The 20426-nt window shown below is 59.8% G+C and overlaps 2 protein-coding genes across 5 annotated transcripts; one reads left to right on the top strand and one right to left on the bottom strand.

Moving 5' to 3' along the window:
* The first annotated feature begins 27 nt into the window (after positions 1–27).
* Positions 28–16684, top strand: EHBP1L1 (EH domain binding protein 1 like 1). 4 transcript variants are annotated; one of them, XM_037997466.2, is made up of 20 exons: positions 30–407; positions 3064–3121; positions 3325–3420; positions 3930–3983; positions 4075–4253; positions 4332–4474; positions 5053–5121; positions 5206–5368; positions 5534–5957; positions 7569–7742; positions 8191–8348; positions 8436–8484; positions 8909–9559; positions 13725–13794; positions 13910–13965; positions 14060–14183; positions 14466–14565; positions 15841–15914; positions 16017–16131; positions 16243–16684. In XM_037997466.2, exons 1-20 carry the CDS (start codon positions 304–306, stop codon positions 16340–16342), a joined length of 2961 nt encoding a protein of 986 aa, XP_037853394.1. In that variant the 5' UTR covers positions 30–303; the 3' UTR covers positions 16343–16684. The 4 variants fall into 4 exon arrangements, with proteins under 4 accessions (XP_007983621.2, XP_037853394.1, XP_007984038.2 ...); XM_007985430.3 differs by having other exon boundaries at positions 28–407; positions 5534–7742; XM_007985847.3 differs by lacking the exon at positions 7569–7742.
* A 362-nt stretch (positions 16685–17046) lies between these two features.
* KCNK7 (potassium two pore domain channel subfamily K member 7) lies at positions 17047–19858 on the bottom strand. The gene is given in 5 exon segments (XM_007985063.3): positions 17047–17252; positions 17498–17896; positions 19471–19701; positions 19704–19730; positions 19733–19858. Coding segments are annotated over 5 exon segments (915 nt in total). The 5' UTR covers positions 19785–19858.
* Positions 19859–20426: the final 568 nt, after the last annotated feature.

The raw sequence follows: 20426 nt of genomic DNA, 5'->3' as shown, positions 1-20426 counted from the left end.
GGCCCCCGCCCCGCGCCGGAGCCCCGCCCGCCTTCCGACGGGGGTGCGGCTCCAGGAAACGGCGCGCTCCCAGCTCCGCGCTTGGCCACCCGACGCGCCCCAGACGACCCGCCGATTCAGCCAGACCACCCGGTGGGCCCCAGCGGCGGCAGCGGAGAGTGCGGTCCCGGGTCGGAGTCTGGGACACCTCCGCACGGACGGGGTGGGCGGCGTGGACAGGCCATGGGGACCCGGGCCGGGCCAGCAGTGGCGGGCCAGCGGGAGCCCCGGGCCTGAGAAGTGGGCGGCGGGGCGGCGGGGGCCATGACCTCGGTGTGGAAGCGCCTGCAGCGCGTGGGCAAGCGGGCGGCCAAGTTCCAGTTCGTGGCCTGTTACCACGAGCTGGTGTTGGAGTGCACCAAGAAATGGTGAGTGGGAGGGAGGCCGGGGGTCTCCTCCGAACTGGGACTTCATCCAGCCCTTTGAGCCTGAGAGGATTCTGCCCCCCAGCCCAATGACCAAATGGGCCCCCACCCCAGCTTGGGCCCTATTTCTGTTCCCAGGCTTGGAGATTCAGAAGTGCCCTTGCAATTTGTGGGACCCCTGGCGTTGGGGGTGTGGGCAGCCTTCCCTGCGCGGGGGTCAGGACTTTCAGGCCTGAGGTTCTGCCTGTGTCCACTCCTTCCTCAGCTGCGGTCAGGGTTGGGGGAGGGAGGCCGCGTGTCTTGTGCCAGAAAGGTGATTCAGGGTGGCATTAGAAAAGGGATGAAGTTTTGAGGTCTGCAGGTGGCTAGGGCTGGGGCAGGAACCTCCCTGGCCTTACTTAGTCCAGCTAAGAACAGAGATGTTGCCCCCTCCTCCCCTGTCATCTTGTTGAGCCAGAAGAACCCCTCCAACTCCCGCCTCTTCAGCTAGAGTGCTGGGAGGCTGGAAACATCTCCACAATGTCCTTAAAAGGGGAAACTGAGTGCTGGGAGGAATGAGGAGGGAGGCGGGGAGCAGCTTAAAGGGGCCTGAGGACCTAGGAGGTTGTGTGTCCGGGATGAGAGGGTTGTGGAGGGCAAGGTGGAAGGGTGAGGGGTGATTCACGAGAGGGTGCAGGCCCCAGCCCGGACTACCAGCAGGCTCAGGGGCATTTCGTTCACATGCCGCCACCCATAGCTGCCCAGGCCCCTGCGTCACACCCTAAATATACGTGCTTGCTGGTGTCAGCTTCCCTTGGCTGGATTAGGGCACAGCTGTGGGGGCCTCACCCCCCAGACGGGGCTAAATTTAGGCTCCCCAGGGGAAGAACTGGGGCAGGAAGGGACCATAGGGTCCAGGGGGAGGGGAGTGAGCAGGAGGCTGGGGTCCCTTGGGCAGCTGCCATATCCCTGGCCTTGCCCACACTGGGCCTGCTAGAGGGCTATTCACATCTTTCAGCAGAGCCCGGGAGAACCTGGGGGCTGGCACTTGAACTCTGGCCTCTGGCTCCTGCTCCAGCATCCTGCGGGAGGCCAGGGAAACACTGGGCACAGCAGGCTGAGGGTGCCTGCAGTGTCAACGCAGCTGAGTCACAGGCGGCTGTGGGTAGGGCCTCCTGGGCTGCTTAGCCTGGAGCCCAGGCCGGGAAGCTGCCCCTGCCCAGGTTGCAGCTTCCCAGGAGGGCGTGAGCAGCCTGAGTCAGGCTGCCCAGCCAAGCCCCGCCCTCCCTAGGCACCCCCTGTCCGCTTCCCCTTTCTGGGAAGGCCCCTTAGTTACCCTTGCTCTGCCATCGCCAGCAATCTGGGCTTGGGGAAGGGAACTTGGCTCTGGGCTGGAGGGCTCTAGGCTCAACCGTGTAACCTTGTTTGGCTCCAAACCTGTCTGGGCCTCAGCATCCTCAGGGTTAACAGAGAGCCAGTTATCCTGGCTTGGCCCCTAGAGGAACAATGAGCTGGGCAAACCCAAGCGTCTGGCATGGGGCTGGGTACAGGCAAGGCAAGATTGTGTGCTGCCCTCGGCCGGATTGTCCCCTCAAGCATCACCCCTCCTGGGCAGCAGTTGAACATCTAACCCAAAGGGGCCTTCTGCCCCCAGGCCCAGCCATGAGTACACTCAGTGCCTGAGAATGGGCCCTGCGCAGCCATCTCTGTCCTCTTGCTTTGCCTCTGCCTCTCCTCTGACCTGGCATATATGCTGTTCAGTTTAGATGTCACCCCTGGAAGTCTTCCCTGATTGCCCCCCAGGCTCCACTGTCAACATCTCGCTGAAAACTGATCCTCCTTGGGACCCCTGGGCCCAGCAAAGGGCTGGACATGGTGGGCAAGGGATGGCAGTGTTGGTTAATGACAAGCTGACCCTCTACTGCCTCTCTGGCCTCACCCCCAACTCTCTGCCCCTCTCTCTGACGTCACCCTCCAGCCGCAGACCCTTGGACTTGCCATTCCCTCTTTCTCCAGATCCTCACACAGCCCATCCCCCTGCCACTCATGTCTCTGCTCAGACACCCAACCTCAAGGAGACCCCCAAGGGGTTCCCTCACATCACCCTGAAGTTCGCTTGTTAATTTATTTTCTTTCTTGACTGGTAGTCTGCCCCCACCTCCATTGTCCTCATCGGAAAGGTCTTGCCCCTCTTTTGCCCGCCTCTGTCCCCAAAACTGGGCTGGGTTTATGGTGGGCGCTCCACAAACATCTTTGCGAGAAGGGACTTCTTTTATCCCTCGTCTTTGTCTCTCCCTGTGTCGGAGTCTGCGTGTGTACACAATGCTCAAGTGCGCATCTGTGTCTGGCATCTCTTGCCAGGTCCTTGTGTTTCTGTGTGTCTTGGTCTCTGAATGTGCCTGTCCCTGTCTCTCTTGCTGTCTTTCCTCATAGTCCCTGCCTGCCCACACTGTCTGGGCCTTTGCCCTTCTGCTGTGGCCCCACCCTGCCTTAGCAGCTCCACCCTGCACCCTGTGGCCCCAGATAAAGGGCTGCCCAGGCCCTCTCCTGGAGGAGGGAGAGGTGGGCAGAAGGAAGACCCTGAGGGAGCTGGGGGAGGAGGAGAAAGAGGAGATGGGGAGGCAGGTGAGCCTGACCAGGCAGCCCACTCTCTTTCCCCCTCTCCCTCCCCCTCCCCCAGGCAGCCAGATAAGCTGGTGGTAGTGTGGACCCGGCGGAACCGACGCATCTGCTCCAAGGTGGGGAAGGATGGCAACTGGTGATCCAGGTTAGGGATGGGGGCCAGTGGGAAGCTGATGGGGGCTGATGGGGGAGTGGAGTCAGGTTCAAGTTCAGATCAGAATCCACAGAGGAGAGAGGAAGATGGTGTCAAGGTTGGTGATAGGGTGGGTGTGGGAGGGAAGAGTTAAGATCGGGGGAGGACTCAGATTGCCCCTTGTAGGCCCACAGCTGGCAGCCGGGCATCCAGAACCCATACCGGGGCACCGTGGTGTGGATGGTACCTGAGAATGTGGACATCTCCGTGACCCTCTACAGGGTGAGTCTCTAGCCCTCCAGCATGAATGGCAACAGGGCAGGCAATTGCAACACGGGCAGTCACCCGGGTCTCCTGGTAGGTTGTTCATCCAGATAGAAGAGGATGCGGGGGGTGAGGCCAAGAATTAGGGGGGCCTGCTAAGAATGACTGGCCCAGGAGGTCTCCTTGGAGGAGGCAGCATTTACCCAACACATGCAGCATGAGAGGCAGCTGGGACCACAACCTGGGGTGCATCCCAGGAGGTAGCAGCATGTGTAAAAGCCACCACCGCACGCACCTGTAATCCCAGCTACTTGGGAGGGTAAGGCACGAGAACTGCTTGAACCTGGGAGGCAGAGGTTGCAGAGAGCCAAGATCGCACCCTAGCCTGGACAACAGAGCAAGACTCCGTCTCAAAAAAAAAAAAAAAAAAAAAAGCCACCACCACCAAGCACCTCCTGAGCCAGCACAGGCTCTGCTCCCTTTGCTGCCGCCCCAGCAGCCGTGTACTCACCAGCACTCCTTCCCAGGACCCCCACGTGGACCAGTATGAGGCCAAAGAGTGGACATTTATTATTGAAAATGTGAGTGTCTGGAGTGGGCTTGGGTCTGGAATCTTGGGGACCCTGGGACAGCACTGATGCTCCTTCCCCTGGTCTCTCCTCTGGCCCACAGGAGTCTAAGGGGCAGCGGAAGGTGCTGGCGACGGCCGAGGTGGACCTGGCCCGCCATGCAGGGCCCGTGCCTGCCCAAGTCCCGATGAAGCTGCGGCTGAAGCCGAAGTCAGTGAAGGTGGTGCAGGCTGAGCTGAGCCTCACTCTTTCCGGGGTGTTGCTGCGGGAGGGCCGTGCCACGTGAGTGCCTACCTGCCCTCCTTGACCCTGGCCTGTGACCTCTAACCGCCACCCTCACCTTTAACCTCTGCCCCCCAGGGACGATGACATGCAGAGTCTTGCAAGCCTCATGAGTGTGAAGCCTAGTGATGTGGGCAACTTGGATGATTTTGCTGAGAGTGATGAAGACGAGGCTCATGGCCCAGGAGCCCCCGAGGCCCGGGCTCAAGTCACCCAGCCAGGTGGGCTCACAGCCTGCTGTGGATCCAGACTGCCAAGACCTGGGGAGGGAGGGTTTCCCGGGCCACCAGCCACTTGCTGTGCCCGCCGTGTGATGGGAACTCATAACTGCCCAGGCAGTTCCAACCAACCCGGCAGCCTCAATCGTCCCAACCTGGCTGCTGGTTCCATGATGGCCTTAGTCTTCAACTGAGTCCTGGAGGATGGGTTCCCAGTGTCTCCCTGGGCTCCTGGGTCCTCTTCTCATCCCTGTGTGGTGCTTGCCAGGCCCGTACCTGACCCAGGACAGCTGGGTCAGAAGCCCGGCTCCTGATCCCTCACCCCCAGCCCTCCTGGGCCAGCTGGGGCTTCCTCATCCCTCCCCGCTGCTTGTCCAGGCTTTTTCTCTGTCCACTATTGTGGTTCTCTCTCTCTTTCTCTCCACATCTGTGGGCCTGTCTCTTCTCACAGGCCGGGGCGGTGCCCTGAGGCTGGGGCGTTTCCCAGGTAGGCCCTGCACCCTAGTTGGGGGAGGGGGTCAGGCCTGCAGGGCCCTGCCCTGGGCTGACTCTGCCCTTCTGCCCTCTCCTACCACCCCCAGATCCCTCTCGAGAGCTGAAGACGCTTTGTGAGGAGGAGGAGGAAGGTCAAGGACGACCCCGGCAGACAGGTGAGACCCAGGCTGGGGTTGGGGGTAGAGACCGGACCCCAGGTCACTGGGCCCAGGCCACAGCATCCCCCACTTTCTTCTCAGTTGCCAGCCCTTCTAATGCTGAGGATACCAGCCCAGCCCCTGTGAGTGCTCCTGCACCCCCGGCCAGAGCCTCCCGAGGCCAGGGGCCAGAACGAGCTACTGAAGCCGGGGGCCAGGTGGGCCCTGAGGCCCCAAGGCCCCCGGAAACCTCACCAGAGATGAGGTGAGCTTTGGAACCAGCCCCACCCCCATTGCCCCCTGATAGGAGCCGCAGTCCTCACCCCACCAACCTGCCTCTCCAGGGCCCCAACAGTCTGAGGGGTGGGGGATGGTGCTGAGATTTGGGGCCACAGCAGCCCCCCAACTCGCCCTCCTGCTTTCTTCTCAGGTCTTCAAGGCAGCCAGGCCAGGACACGGCCCCAACCCCGGCCCCTCGGCTCCGGAAAGGCTCTGATGCCCTCCGGCCCCCAGTCCCCCAAGGGGAAGATGAGGTCCCCAAAGCTTCAGGGGCTCCTCCAGCAGGATTGGGCTCTGCTAGGGAGACCCAGGCCCAGGCATGCCCTCAGGAAGGGACAGAAGCCCATGGAGCTAGGCTGGGCCTGAGCATTGAGGATAAAGGCTCTGGAGACCCTTTTGGAGGGCAGAGAGTCACGGCTGAAGAGATGGGCACTGGGGACAGGCCAGAGGCCAGTGGGGTGGACACTAAGAGGTCAGGAGGCAGAGAGGCAAACACTAAGAGGTCAGGAGTCAGAGCTGGGGAGGCTGAAGAGAGTTCAGCAGTTTGTCAAGTGGATGCTGAGCACAGGTCAAAGGTGAGACATGTGGACACTAAGGGACCAGAGGCAACAGGGTTGATGCCTGAGGCAAGATTCAGGGGGACCCCTGAGGCTCCTCCAAGGGGCTCTCAGGGGAGGGTGGGAGTCAGGACGATGGATCAGACTGTAGGGTACTCTGGGAAACTTGGTGACCTGAAGGGGGCCAGGGCTGCTGCAGGCCAGGAGAGAGAGGGTGTAGAAGTGAGGGGCGGAGCCCCTGGTATTGAGGGGACAGGCCTGGAGCAGGGCCCCTCTGTTGGAGCAGTAAGCACCAGGCCCCAGGTGAGCAGCTGGCAGGGGGCCCTGTTATCACCTGCCCAGGGGGCAATATCCAGGGGTCTGGGAGGCTGGGAGGCAGAAGCTGGGGCTTCAGCGGTCCTGGAAACAGAGACTGAGGTGGTAGGGTTGGAGGTGCTGGGAACCCGGGAGAAAGAAGTTGAGGGGTCAGGGTTCCCAGAGACTAGGACACTAGAAATTGAGATACTGGGGGCCTTGGAGATAGAAGCAGCAAGATCAAGGGTCCTGGAGTCAGAGGTTGCTGGGACAGGACAGTGTGAGGGACTGGAGACCCAGGAAACAGAGGTGGGGGTCATAGAGACCCCAGGGACAGAGACTGGGGCGTCAGAATCTGAGGTACTGGGGACTCAGAAAACAGAGGCTGGGGGTTCAGGAGTTTTGCAGACAAGAACTAAGATAGCAGAGACTGAGGTACTGGGGACCCAGGAGATAGCTAGGGATTTGGGGCCACTGAAGATAGAAGATACGATAGCAGAATCTGAGATGCTGGGGACCCAGGAGACAGAGGTGGAAGCTTCTAGGGTACCGGAGACAGAGGCTAAGGGGACAGAGGCTAAAATATTAGGGACCCAGGAGATAACAGCTAGGGATTCAGGGGTCCCAGAGATAGAAGCTGAGATAGCAGAGTCTGATATATTGGTAGTCCAGGAGATAGAGGTGGGGCTTTTGGGGGTTCCGGGAATAGAGACTGGGGCAGCAGAAGGTGCGATATTGGGGACCCAAGAGATAGCATCTAGGGATTCAGGGGTCCCAGAGATAGAAACTGATATAACAGGGATTCAGGGGAAAGAGGTTGGGGGTTCAGAGGTTCCAGAGACAGAGACTGGGACAGTAGAAACTGAGATATTGGGGACTCGAGAGATAGCATCTAGGAGTTTGGGGGTCCCAGGGCTAGAATCTGAGGTAGCTGGGGCCCAGGAGACAAAGGTGGGGGGTTCAGGGACCTCAGAGGCAGAGGCTGGAATGGCAGAGGCCCAAGTACTGATGACTCAAAAGACAGAAATTATAGTTCCAGAGGCTGAGAAGGAAGAGGCTCAGATTTCAGGGGTCCAGGAAGCAGAGACTGAAGTTGGGAGTGCTCTCAAATATGAGGCTTTAAGGGCCCCAGTCACTCAGCCAAGAGTTTTAGGATCCCAGGAAGCAAAAACAGAGATTTCAGGAGTACAAGGGTCAGAGAGTCAAGTTCTGAGAGTCCAGGAGGAAGAGGCTGGGGTTTGGAGGATGTCAGAGGGAAAATCTGGGGCTTGGGGGGCCCAGGAAGCAGGGATGAAGGTTTTAGAGTCTCCAGAGAACGAATCTGGTACTTTTAAGGCCCAGGAAGCGGAGGCTGGGGTCTTGGGAAATAAGAAGGGGAAAGAAGCTGAGGGAAGCCTCGCAGAGGCCAGCCCGCCCGAAGCACAGGTGGCCAGTGGGGCAGGGGCTGGGGCACCCAGGGCCTCTTCCCCAGAGAAGGCTGAAGAGGACAGGAGGCTGCTGGGCAGCCAGGTAGGGATGGGGGCCGCCGAGGGCCCAGTCTGCTGCTTCCCACTAACCTGGGGCTGAGCGAACGGCGGCTCTGCATGGACCCACCTGGTGGAATGGGATCGGGTGGGGTGCGGGGCTCAGCTTGAAGGAGCCCCCTCATCCCTTCCTTTCTCAGGATGCCCTGGTTCTCCTACCCCATCTTCCCTGGGCCGCATGGAGCTGGACACCTTTAAGCTGATTTTCTGGGCTGACCTTGAGGTCTGGCTGCTGGTGACCTTTTAGGTGACCTTGGCAGATAACCCTGCATCTGGAAACCCTTTTACCTGGCCCCAAGGCTCTGGCCAGTGGTCTGTGGTGACCCCTGCAAGCTCAGAGATGGGGCTGTTTTGTGCCAGGCATGAGCTTCCCCAAGAGGCAGAGGGCACAGATCCCATTTATACATTCCCTAAGCCCACCCCTGTGTCCCCAGGCAACACCTGCCGTGGTCAGCTCCAGCCAGTCCCTGCTGGAGTGGTGCCAGGCAGTCACCGCTGGCTACCGTGGCGTCCGCATCACCAACTTCACCACATCCTGGCGCAACGGCTTGGCCTTCTGTGCCATCCTGCACCGATTCTACCCAGACAAGATGTGAGCTGCCAGAGGGGTGGGAATGGATGGCGGAGCCATCAGGGAGGGCAATGTGGACCCAGTCTCTGACCAGCACTCTCTCTGCAGTGATTATGCCTCCCTAGACCCACTCAACATCAAGCAGAACAACAAGCAGGTGAGATGGGATGGGGGGCTGCCTGGAGGGAAGGAGGGTCTAGAGAGCCAGGCTTTCAGTCTCAGATTTGGATAAGGTGGGCTGCTGGGTCCAGCAGTGGCTTCTGGAAGTTCTGCCACTTTTTACCCCTTTCGTCATTAAATTGTTTGTTTTCCTTATTTTTGTTTGTTTGTTTTAAAGCGTTTTTCCTCCCTTAGATGGTTTTTCCAAAACCGCACTTTGGTAACGGGGCGGACGGTGTGCCGTTGCTAAGCAACGTGAGGGCGGGCCCTGTTGCTGGATTTCCCTTGTTAGGAGGGGGCGGTGTTGCTAGGCAAAGCCTGGGGTGCCAATCCCGGGGACCCCCTCCGCGGGGCGGCACTGCAGCGTTGCTGGGTGGCGCGGGCCACCACCGCCGCTGACCCCGAGCGCACCCTTCCCCCAGGCCTTCGATGGCTTCGCGGCTCTGGGCGTGTCGCGGCTGCTGGAGCCAGCGGACATGGTGCTGCTGTCGGTGCCCGACAAGCTCATCGTCATGACGTACCTATGCCAGATCCGCGCCTTCTGCACCGGGCAGGAGCTGCAGCTGGTACAGCTGGAGGGCGGCGGCGGCGCCGGCACGTACCGCGTGGGCAGCGCCCAGTCCAGCCCGCCCGACGACCTGGACGCCGGAGGCCTGGCGCAGCGGCTGCGCGGTCACGGGGCCGAGGCGCCCCAGGAGACCAAGGAAGCCGAAGACCGCGCGGACGGGGCGGCCCCGGGGGCGGCCTCCAGGAACGCGGACACGGGCCGCGCCTGCAGGGACAGCGGGGCCGAGGTCCCCCGAGAGGCGCGACCCGCAGAGGTCCCGGTCGAGGGGCTGGTGAACGGGGCGGGGGCGCCGGGCGGTGGCGGCGTGAGGCTGCGACGGCCCTCGGTCAATGGGGAGCCCGGGCCGGTGCCCCCGCCCCGCGCGCACGGCTCCTTCTCCCACGTGCGCGACGCCGACCTGCTCAAGAAGAGGCGCTCAAGGCTGCGGAACAGCAGCTCCTTCTCGGTGGACGATCCGGACGCCGGAGCTGCGGGAGCTGCCGGAGCTGCGGGAGCTGTGGCTGCAGTGAGTGTCAGGGCTCCTTCTTTCCTCCCCGGGAAGCTGGGCAGAGAACGGGGCGAGTCCCTAGGGGCCCCAAGGACAGAGCTGGCGCGAAGGTGACGGTTTCAGAGTGGCGGGGCTTGGCTGGACCTGGGAGGGGCTTTCTGATCAGAGGGACCCTGGTGCTGTGGAAAAGTCCTCTGGTGTGGTAGTGAGTTCCCTGTTAGGGGACGCATTCAAGCCCGCCAGGCAGGGTCCCAGGCGTTGCCGCCAGCCTGGGATAAGTGTTGAGGGTTTTTAGTGCTTGGCACTTGGTGTGGGGAATCACAGGCTCCCGCAGGATCCACATTCCTGGCCCTCAGCCCAGCGCTTGGGAGGCTGGAAGGTGGGTTTGGGCATTTCTTTCCCTGCAGGTGGCTCATCATCAACCAGCAGCCACCCTGCCCCGTAAGCTGGGTGCAGACTATCTGTACTCGAGGGATTCTCCAGGGCTTCCCAGCCCCAGGACTCTGGCATGCATCTTTAACCCCAGATGCTGGAGACCAGTCTCCTCTTTTCTTACAATGGAAGGTTGGAGATGGGAGATCCTGAGGGCCCATGTCCCTGCTGTCATCCCCTATGGGTTGCAGGTCATCTCCTAGAGTGTCATGTCACTGTGCTGAAAGGGGCATGGTCCCAGAAAGAGCAGGGACTTGCTCAGTGACCCACAGCTGCTGGAGTCCAGGACACGGGTTTTCCAGCTGGGGTCCCAGCACTGCCCCATCCTGCCTGTGAACCAAGGGGCAGCTCTGCCAGGCTGCTGCAAACCTTCAGCTGTCCAGGAATGACCCCTGCGTTTGAAGGAAAGGAGTGAATTCATTGGGAAAGCCTTTCTGGAAGAAGCCACCATTTGAGCTAGGTGCTAGGTTGATAAGATGGCCAGGTTTTTCCCAGGTGAAAAATGAGGGGGGTTCTCAAATGGTGGGACCTGCATTAGCAAAAACGTGGCAGCAGGAAAGTTCAGGTCTCGTTTAGGGAACTGCCAGCCATCTCCCAGAAGGTCCATAAGTGGCAATGAGGCTAGGCTGAGAGCAGGAGTCCTGGGTGTAGGGTCAGAGGCACAGCATTGAGCCTGTGAGTGAGAGACAGAGGGCACGGGTGATGCCCGCCTGTAGGAGATATGATACGCAGGAGTCAAGAGGATGAGGCCAGCTTTGGCCCATCTGTTGGCCTCTGGCCACACCCCCATTAATGTGTGTCAGTGGTTCTTTAAATCTTAAAGGGGAGGTGCCAACCTATGCCCCTCTGGGTCCCAGTTCCAGCATCTGGTCTTTCCAAGTCAGGCCTTCCCTCAACTCTTGTCTCACAGGAGATGTCTGACCCACCACCCCCATCCCTCATGCCCATTGTGTGCAGTGGGAGGTGGTCTGACCTGGCCCGGCCCTTGGGAGCTCCCAAAGTCCTGGTCTTCCTCGAGGAGGGGCCAGACATGAGGGTATTGAAAGAGGAATTTGAGGCCGGGTACCGTGGCTCATGCCTGTAATCCCAGCGCTTTGGGAGGCAAAGGCGGGCAGATCACGAGGTCAGGAGATTGAGACCATCCTGGCCAACATGGTGAAACCCTGTCTCTACTAAAAATACAAAAAATTAGCCGGGCATGGTGGTACAGGCCTGTAATCCCAGCTACTCAGGACGCTGAGGCAGGGGAATCATTTGAACCCTGGAGGCGGAGGTCTCAGTGAGCCGAGATCGTGCCACTGCACTTCAGCCTGGTGACACAGCATGACTCTGTCTCAAAAAAAAAAAAAAAAAAAAAAAAGGAATTTGAGTTAGACATGAGGAAGCACTGAAATTCCCATGAGGCCTGGCATGAGGAAGCTCCGCTGCTGCTGAGGCTGGATTTCTCCACTCTCCTGCCTTTGCCTGTCCCGTCAGCTCAGCACTCTCTATGTGCCTGGCCTGCCCATGGGCTCTTACAGTGTGTGTGAAAGCCTTTTGCAAGGTGGCATTGAGGTTCTCTGCAGATTGCTGTCAAAAAGAGGGGAGCTGTGTGTTTCCTTAGATTCCTTTCTAGAAGCCCTGCAGCTCCCAGGTCACACAGGGCTGGGCTTTCTCCCATTTTACATACAAGGACACAAACAATGGCCCCATGGGTGTGACTGGCCCCGAGGCACACAGCAAGTTGGTGGCCAAGCTCGGAAAAAAAGTTTTGGGTTAGACAACCCTGGGTCCTAGACCAGACCCTTTAGGAGCCTCATCTCTGACCCTCAGTTTCCTCATCTGTAAAGCGGAGAGGGTCATGGTCCCTGCCTCCCGGGGCTGTTGGGAGGATCCGGTGAGTCAATGCACATAAAGTGCTTTAAGTGCCGGGCACAGAAACACTTGGTAGATATGAGCTGTTGTTATTAGTCAGTGTACCCCGGGTGTATTTTCTGGGCCCAGCTCTGTATGAGGGGGAGACATGGGAAACCAGCAGCTGTGACGGGGTGAGTGGGGGTTGGAGCTGTGATGGGAGAGGCCATGGGAGCAGCATCTACCCAGCCTGGGGATCAGAGGAGGCTTCTGGAGACATGGAAGTCAGGGAGGGCAGTGGGAAGAGCATGGGGGCCCCAGCAGGGGGGTCTCTGGAGGAAGTAGGGCTGGGCTGGGTCATGGAGGTCACGTTGGTACCAGGCAGCCCAAGATGGAGGCTGACTCCAGGCTGAGAAAGCTATTTTGGGAACTGAAAGTCGGTCACTGTGGCCAGGGGGCGGTGTCTAGGCGTGGCTCAGGGTGGTAGGAACATTGAGGCTGGAGCTGCCTGAGGCTTTGGCATGAGGCTGGGGGACTGAGGAGAGGTGTGAAACAGTTACACCTAAAAGGTGGGGGAGAGTGTCAGAGAGGCCTCGGTTTCAGCTTGAGTCAGCAGGCAGGCCATGATGGTGGCTGGTGGGAAGCCACCACTGCCCCAGGCCAGAGAGGATGGCCCCTGAGCCAGGGATGTCCAGGGCTGCCTCTCGGAGAGGTACAGGTGGGAGTGGACATGGGTGGCTCAACCACTGTCCCTGCCCCATGACCCTGACACAGGTCAGATGACCCAGACTTGGGGGGCCAGGTCAGGAGCAGTTGAGGGGCCAGGCTGTCAGCTGAGCTGCAAGTTGGGGACCCCCAGCACTAACAGTCCCAGCAAGTCACTAGGGGCGGGTAGGCACATGGGGTCAGCCCTGCCCTTCCAGGCTAAAATTCGGAGATCCAGCCAGCCTGGATCCAGCCAGCCTGTGTGTGTGCGCGTGCAGCAGCTGCTCCTGGGTGTGGGAACTGAAAATGCAGCAGGGCACCCCCTTTTGGCCAGGAGGTGGAGGTGCTGGCTCAGGAGGGTCCGGGTCTGGGAAGCCCTGAGGACAGAAGGGGAGGGAGCCTGGGTGGGGCCTCTGCAGGAGGCAGGGCTGGGCTGGATCACACAGATGGGGCCATATCGGGGGAGTGCAATGGTCACTGCATGGGGCCCTGGCCATGATGGGAAGCCAGCACTAGCTGACAGAAGTCAGAAGTGGCCTGAGGGAGTTCCATGAAGGAGTCCTCGAGGCTGGGCGTGGTGGCTCACACCTGTAATCCTAGCACTTTGGGAGGCTGAAGTGGGCAGATCACCTGAGGTCAGGAGTTCGAGCCCAGCCTGGCCAACATGGTGAAGCTCCATCTCTACTGAAAATACAAAAATCCCCGGGGCGTGGTGGCAGGTGGCTACTTGGGAAGCTGAGGCAGGAGAATCACCTGAACCAGGAGGTGGAGGTTGCAGTGAGCCATGATCCTGCCACTGCACTCCAGCCAGGGTTACAGAGCGAGACTCCATCTCAAAAAAAAAAAAAAAAAAAAAAAAAAGAGAGTGGGGAGGAGAGGCCTGGGCTGGGCCCTTCAAAGGCTCTCACCCTGTGAGGCTGGAGGTCAGCCCAGCCCCAGGAGGGGAATTGGGAGGCTCGGAGCCTGGGTGTGGATAGGCCCAGGGCCACAGAGCCAGGAAGGATGAAGGCCATGGCCTTTGCTTGAGGAGGCATTTTCCCTGGAAGGAGGTGGGCCCAGGGGTTGTGTGCATGCAGGACTAGAGGAGGGGCAGGGTCGGGCAAGGGCTGGGGTCAAGGACCCCTCCTCCCCTCTGTGTGAGTGGCTCTGGCTGGCCCCAGGCCCAGGCTGGCGGGAAACCCCTCCCAGCCCTCACTGGCCCCTTCTTCCACAGGAAGGCCAGGCCCCTGACCCCAGCCCTGCCCCGGGCCCACCCACAGCTGCAGCCTCTCAACAGCCCCCTGGTGAGTAGCAGGAGTGGTGACCATCTCAGTTCAGGCTGTTCACAAAGCCTGGACTGGGGACTTCCTGGGGATGGGTGGTGGTTAAGGGGTACCTTATCATCATCTCTGTCTGCAGGTGGGAGTCCCCTCTCGGAGGAGCCACCCCCAAGCCCAGGGGAGGAGGCTGGGCTGGTAAGGAGGGCTAAGTGGGAGGAGCTGATGGTTGAGCACCTCCTATTCAGGGCCTGGGCTGAGTCCACCCTGTTCTCTGCCTTTTCCACCCCAGCAACGGTTCCAGGACACAAGTCAGTATGTGTGTGCAGAGCTGCAGGCTCTGGAACAGGAGCAGAGGCAGATAGATGGGCGGGCGTCTGAGGTGGAGACACAGCTGAGGAGCCTTATGGAGTCAGGTGGGGCATGCATCTGGGGGTCCCTTCCCCAACACGTCACTAGGTCTGCCCGGCCCTGCAGCTGTTCCTGACCTTGGGAGGAGCTGGGAAGAGGCACGGCTGGCGTCAGCGTTCCCATTTTACAGCCAGGCATGCTGAGGCCCTGAAGTGGCTTCCTTGAGGCACCCAGTTCTGGCTTCTGGGATGTCACAAGGGAGCAAACCCCCTCCCCCAACCCCCAGCTGCCCTACACTGATACCGGGGGCAGGGGGCAGGCCTGGTGACTGTCCCTGTCCAATGCAGGTGCCAACAAACTGCAGGAGGAGGTGCTGATCCAGGAGTGGTTCACCCTGGTCAACAAGAAGAACGCTCTTATCCGGAGGCAGGACCAGCTGCAGCTACTGTGAGTGCTGGCCCCGGGCCAGGAGAGCAGAGGGACTCTCAGCTACTTTGGTTAGGGTTCTTCACTACTTTCTTCTTCCTACAGAGATCTTTTTGACAAATGATTCCTCCTCCATCTGACTGTTTTTGTCCTAACCAATTTGCTGCTTAAAGTGTAACACTGGCCGGGTGCGGTGGCTCCCACCTGTAATCCCAGTACTTGGGGAGGCCGAGGCAGGCGGATCACCTGAGGTCAGTTCAAGACCAGCCAACATGGTGAAACCCCATCTCTACTAAAAATACAAAAATTAGCCAAGTGTGGTGGCATGTGCCTGTAATCCCGGTAACTTGGAAGGCTGAGGCAGGAGAATCGCTTGAACCCGGGAGGCGGAGGTTGCAGTGAGCTGAGATCAGACCATTGCACTCCAGTCTGGGCAACAGAGTGAGACTCTGCCTCAAAAAATAAAAATTAAAAAAAAATTAAGGATAAAACTCTTAAATTAGAACTATTTTTACTAATAAGAAAACCGGCTGGGCGCGGTGGCTCACGCCTGTAATCCCATCACTTTGGGAGGCCGAGGTGGGCAGATCACAAGGTCAGGAGATGGAGACCATCTGGCTAACACAGTGAAACCCCGTCTTCACTAAAAATACAAAACATTAGCCCGGTGTGGTGGCGGGCGCCTGTAGTTCCAGCTAATGGGAAGGCTGAGGCAGGAGAATAGCTTGAACCCTCCCGGGGTTCAGAGATTGTGGTGAGCCGAGATTGTGCCACTGCACTCCAGCATGGGCAACAGAGGGAGACTCCGTCTCAAAAAAAAAGAAAGAAAAGAAAAAGAAAACCGAGGCCCAGGAAGTTGAGGGCTGAATTTCCCAGTGTGACCCTGTTCCTTTACAGTAAGGAAAACAGAAGCCCAGAGAGATATGATCTGGTTCCCATGTGGGGTCCAAAGCCACTCTGCGGCCATTGCCTTTGTCATCCTGCTGGGTGGGAACAGCTTTGCCTCCCTTTTGCGTTTGGGATCATTTTTCAGAATAACTGTAGCCAATACTTCCTGTTTATGAGTGTTCATCCAAATAATCCTTCAGGGGTCCTTCAGGGTTGGGGGGCAACATAAACACCCAGCAATTGGAGAAAACAGAAGAAAAGAGATAATGTGGTCTGGAGACTGGAGGTCAGCCCTGCCCTCCCTGGGAACTGCTGGGGAGGTGGGATGGGGTCAGGGAGTGGCCAGAGCCCTGGGCACTCTCTCCCTATGCCGCTTTTCCTGACCTGTCACCCCCCTGCACCGTCCAGCATCGAGGAGCAGGACTTGGAGCGAAGGTTTGAGCTGCTGAGCCGCGAGCTGCGGGCCATGCTGGCCATCGAAGGTGGGACATGGGCTCAGGGGGCAGGAGGCAGGACAGAGCCAGGGTAGAGGTGGCACAGGGCCGGGCCCGCGCCTCCTGACGCTTAGCCGCTTCGACCCTCAGACTGGAAGAAAACGTCCGCACAGCAGCACCGAGAGCAGCTCCTGCTGGAGGAGCTGGTGTCGCTGGTGAACCAGCGTGACGAGCTGGTCCGGGACCTGGACCACAAGGAACGGATGTGAGTGGCGCTGGGCGGCGCTGGGAGTTGGGAGGGTCCAGGACATGCTCCCGCAGAGGGTTGGTGTGGACCCCGCCCAACGCTGCACTGACTCGAACCCATTCCCCTCAGCGCCCTGGAGGAGGACGAGCGCCTGGAACGCGGCCTGGAACAGCGGCGCCGCAAGCTGAGCCGGCAGTTGAGCCGGCGGGAACGCTGCGTGCTGAGCTGAGGCCACCGGCCTGGCTGGTCCATAACTTCTCGCGCCCCCGGAGTCCGCCGCTACCCTGGGACTGCGCTGCGGAGGACCCGGCCGTCCTGGATACCGCGCGCGTGTCCGCTAGGGGCCGCCAGCGCGCTTCCCTGGACGGGGCAGGGCGGATCCTCGACCCCACGGGCGGGGCGGCCGCCGTATTTATTTGTCACCGAGTGTGTGCGCGCGCTTGAGGCGGTGCGGGGTCCTCCCCGACTGCACGGCCGGGCCGGCAGCCTCGGGGAGAGGGATGCCTGGGCACTGCCGCCCCGCGCCGGCTTGCCCTCCTGTTCTCCAGAGCAATAAAGCTGGACGAGGCTACCCCAGCACCGGCATTTTCTCCGCTCCACCTGGGCTCTCAATAGGCGGAGGAGAGTGGGCCGAGGCTGAGGAGGGTGGCTCTGCCATCCTAAGCCGGTTGGTGCGGCTTCGAGGTTCCCAGGGCCAGCGGAGGCTGGACCTCGGCCTTCCCCGGATGGTGGCCAGGGGCTCAGAGAAGTCCCATTAGAAATACTTGAAAACAGCCGAAGTGGTTGCTCATTTTATGATTAACACAGTATTCCCCAAGGCCTCCCGCCCACCCCCACCACGGCCCCATCTCCTGATTCTTCCCCAGCCACTCTTGGCTGCTTCCTCCTTAGGTGCCGCCACCTTATGGGAGCTGAACTCGGTCACCTGACGCTTCAGCAGGCAGGGGCTTGTCCTGAAGCTGGGGCCGCGGGGGGCAGGGTGCTCAGAGCCAGTTCATCCTGCCCTAGGATGCCACCTTGGTTCTCAGCAGTCACAGGACCACTGGGCCTGAAGAACTTCCCCATGGCACGGACCTGTGGCAGCTCAGAGAAGGTCTCCACGGCCAGCAGCATGGCCAAGAGTCCTAGAAGCAAGTAACCTGGGGAGGAGAAGGTGCTGGGGCAGCGCCTGGGTGCTGGTGATACTCCCTGCCCACACGGTGACCTGCCCTGGCAGCTGGCACCACTCACCACCTCCCAGAGCTCTTCAACTACCCCTCCCACATCGTGCCCAGGAGTGGGGTCCCTCCACCTGCAAGGCCCAGTCCCTCCAGTGATTTATGGGAGTCCTAGACCAGGCTCCTCTTCCCCCTTCCCCCACACGCTCTTAGGTGGCTGGACTTACCAAGAAGTGCGAGCTGGCCCAGGTGGTAAATCACAGGGTGCAGGCCGCGGCTGTGGCTGGGCAGCAGGTCCCCCAGGCCAATGGTGCTGAGTGAGCTGAAGCAGAAGTAGACAGCCCCCAGCAGGCTGCAGTCACCCTGAAGGCCCCACAGCACCAGCGCTGGCAGCAGCACAAAGCTGCTGGCCACCAGCAGGCCCAGTGCAACTGCCTGCAGCAGCGCAGCCCTGGCGGGCGACAGCTGCCAGTGGACCGCTACCCAGGCACCTGGGCGGCTGAGTGCAGGCAGCAGGCAGTGGCGCAGGGTGGCCATGAGAGCCAGGGAGGCTGGCAGCCCCAGGGCTGCATAGACCATGCAGAAGGCCTTTCCGCCTGGTGATAGTGGAGCCATGTGGCCATAACCTGGAGAAGAGACAGTCAGTGGACAGTGAGAGCTCTGAGTGCCATGTCTGCTGGGGTCCCTGCCTACCCCAATACAGCCTTCTGCAGAAGGCTGCCCTCTGGTGGCCTTGAATTGGCCAGGTCCAGGTTCTAGCTGACTCTGCTCCTCCTCGGTCAGGGGATCCCTTACCCTCTCTGGGCCATTTTTCTTTTTTGGGAAATGAAAGGATGAAAGAAGACAGTTCCTCAAGCCTTTTGTAGCTGGGACAATTCTGAGAACTGCACTGCCTTTAACAGATACTCCTGATTCCACAGCTGGTGGAATATCATCCACTCTTTCCCCAAATGTGTGTCATGTCCTGTGTGCCAGGCTTTGTGCTGGTATCTGAGTCAGGCCAGGCCCTGCCAGCTCTGGTGGGGGAGTTGGGCAGGAAAATCACGAAGGGCTGCAAAGAGGCAGCATGGCGGGGAGAGAGCATGTGCCAGGTGGGGAGGGGTGGGAGTGTGGGGTGTGCTGGGAGAAAAGCATCAGCTAATACAGAGCTGCAAACGCACATGCCTATTGGAGCCAGATGGGAGACAAACAGGAGTGGTGGGGACAGGGGTGCACTGCAGAGTGTGAGCTATTTCCAAAGGGCAGGCCCCATTCTGCTCCTGGCAGGATGTTGCCTTGCAGGGATTCTGGCTCAGTGTGAGTAGGTTTCCTGATTTTCCAAAAGAAGTTGGAAATACAGGCTGGGCACAGTAGCTCACACCTGTAATCTCAGCACTTTGGGAGGTTGAGGTGGGTGGATCGCTTGAGGTCAGGAGTTTGAGACCAGCCTGGCCAACATGGAAAAACCCCATCTCTACTAGAAATACAAAAAGTAGCCGGGCATGATGGTGCACGTCTGTAATCCCAGCTACTCAGGAGGCTGAGGCAGGAGAATTGCTAGAACCCAGGAGGTGGAGGTTGCAGTGAGCCGAGATCGCACCACTGCACTCCAGCCTGGGTGACAGGGCCAGACTCTGTTTCCAAAAAAAAAAAAAAAAAAAGTTGGAAATACAAGTTCCAATTCAAAAAACACTGAGACACTTTGTGGGGCAAAAAATACGAAAACCCAGGGTTGTGGGTCCTGTTGCTGCTTTTCCCTGGGCACGATTTCTCTGCAGAACTCCCTCATCCCTGTCTGTGCCCTCCTGCTCTGCGAGCATCTCATGCCAGCTTCCTCCCCTATCTTCCCTCACTCCTCCACTGGAGGCCATGGTCCTCATCTGTCCTTCCCAGGTTCCTTCTATTTGCTTCCATCTGAGAATCCATCCCACTGTCTTGTATCCCCTACCTGGCCACAGGCTGTGGCATCTGGGCAGCTCTCCTGGGTCTCAAAGGGTGCCTGGGGTGGGACTGGGGAGGCCACACCCTTCCTGGCAGCTGAAGTGGAGGCACCAGTTGGGGTGTGTTGATGGGGAGCCCCAGCTGTGATGTCGGGCCTCACAGTGCCTGGGCTCCGTCTGGCTCTTTGGGGCTGAAGGAAGGGCTGCATGAACCCCAGGGACCCCAGGGAGCGATGGCCTCAAGAGCTGTGCCCCCTGACTTGGCTGCCAGGCTCTCTTACCTGTGGTGGTGAGGATGCTGGCAGTGAAGAGCAGGGCTGAGGAAAGGTTCCAGTTCCTGGCCTCTGAACTGTTGCCCAGGCTGGAGACCCCATGGGCCTGGGTGGCCAGGGCAGTGCCCAGCAGTTCTTCCAGTGCTCCAGGTGGCAGGCAGGCCCTATGCTCTGCCTGGAATGCTGCCAGCTCTGCCCTGAGCTCAGCCTGAAGCCTGCATGCAGGAGGCCCCTCCAGGCCTGGAACAACACAGCCCCAAGCCCCAGGGTAAGTGGGCCACAACCAGGAGCCCATATCGGGCCCAGGGCCTTAGACACCCCATGGCAGGCTGCTGGGGTGCTGTGGGAGCTGGTGGCTCCACCTCAGGCACCTGGGAAGGGCTGGGCAGGGCTGGGCCAGGAAGAGGTGCTCTGTGGGTAGCTGGGACCCGGCTGGGGGGGCTGGGGTGTGAACAGAGGGAGGTGAGCTGCCTCACCCCTCCCAGGTTCTGGAGGCAAGACATTTGCCCATTTCACAGCAGCTGGGACGGTGGGGATGGGTGGAGGAAGGTGGCTGCAGTGAGGGGAGGAGGCGGAGGAAGCTGAGGCCTAGACAGGACCTCACACTTATTCAAGGTCCTGCTCACTCAGGCACCCATACTGCATTCATTCATTCATTCAGCAAGTGCTTAGGGAGGAGGACAGGCACAGGTCCTTTCCTTCCTGGTGTTTACACAAGAAACCTCTTAGCAAAGAAACTGGCAACCTCTCATTGTCATGAGTTCCATGAAGGAAATGCCCTAGGTGATGGGAGAGCTTGTAGGGAGCGGGGGTTATCTCACTGGGAAAGCTCCGCTAAGGAGGTGACATTTCAGCTGGGGAGTAAGAGGCCGGTGAAGGTAGGAATGAGCTTGGGGTGTGAAAGGAACAGAGGGCTGGCTGTGGCGGGGGAGAGTTGGGGGTGAAAGGGGGATAAGGACACATGA

This window comes from Chlorocebus sabaeus, chromosome 1 (assembly GCF_047675955.1).
Source record: "Chlorocebus sabaeus isolate Y175 chromosome 1, mChlSab1.0.hap1, whole genome shotgun sequence".
Lineage (NCBI taxonomy): Eukaryota > Metazoa > Chordata > Mammalia > Primates > Cercopithecidae > Chlorocebus > Chlorocebus sabaeus.
The sequence above is the reverse complement of the archived record's forward strand: the minus strand, read 5'-3'. Positions and strand labels throughout refer to the sequence as shown.

What these genes read in the sequence shown, in the direction of transcription:
- EHBP1L1 (XM_007985430.3), top strand. Translation starts at nt 304, where the DNA reads ATGACCTCGGTGTGGAAGCGCCTGCAGCGCGTGGGCAAGCGGGCGGCC. An exon ending in GGCTCAAGTCACCCAGCCAG is followed by an intron (nt 4,475 to 5,052) that starts GTGGGCTCACAG and finishes TACCACCCCCAG; the next exon opens with ATCCCTCTCGAGAGCTGAAG. An exon ending in TCAAGCAGAACAACAAGCAG is followed by an intron (nt 8,485 to 8,908) that starts GTGAGATGGGAT and finishes CCCTTCCCCCAG; the next exon opens with GCCTTCGATGGCTTCGCGGC.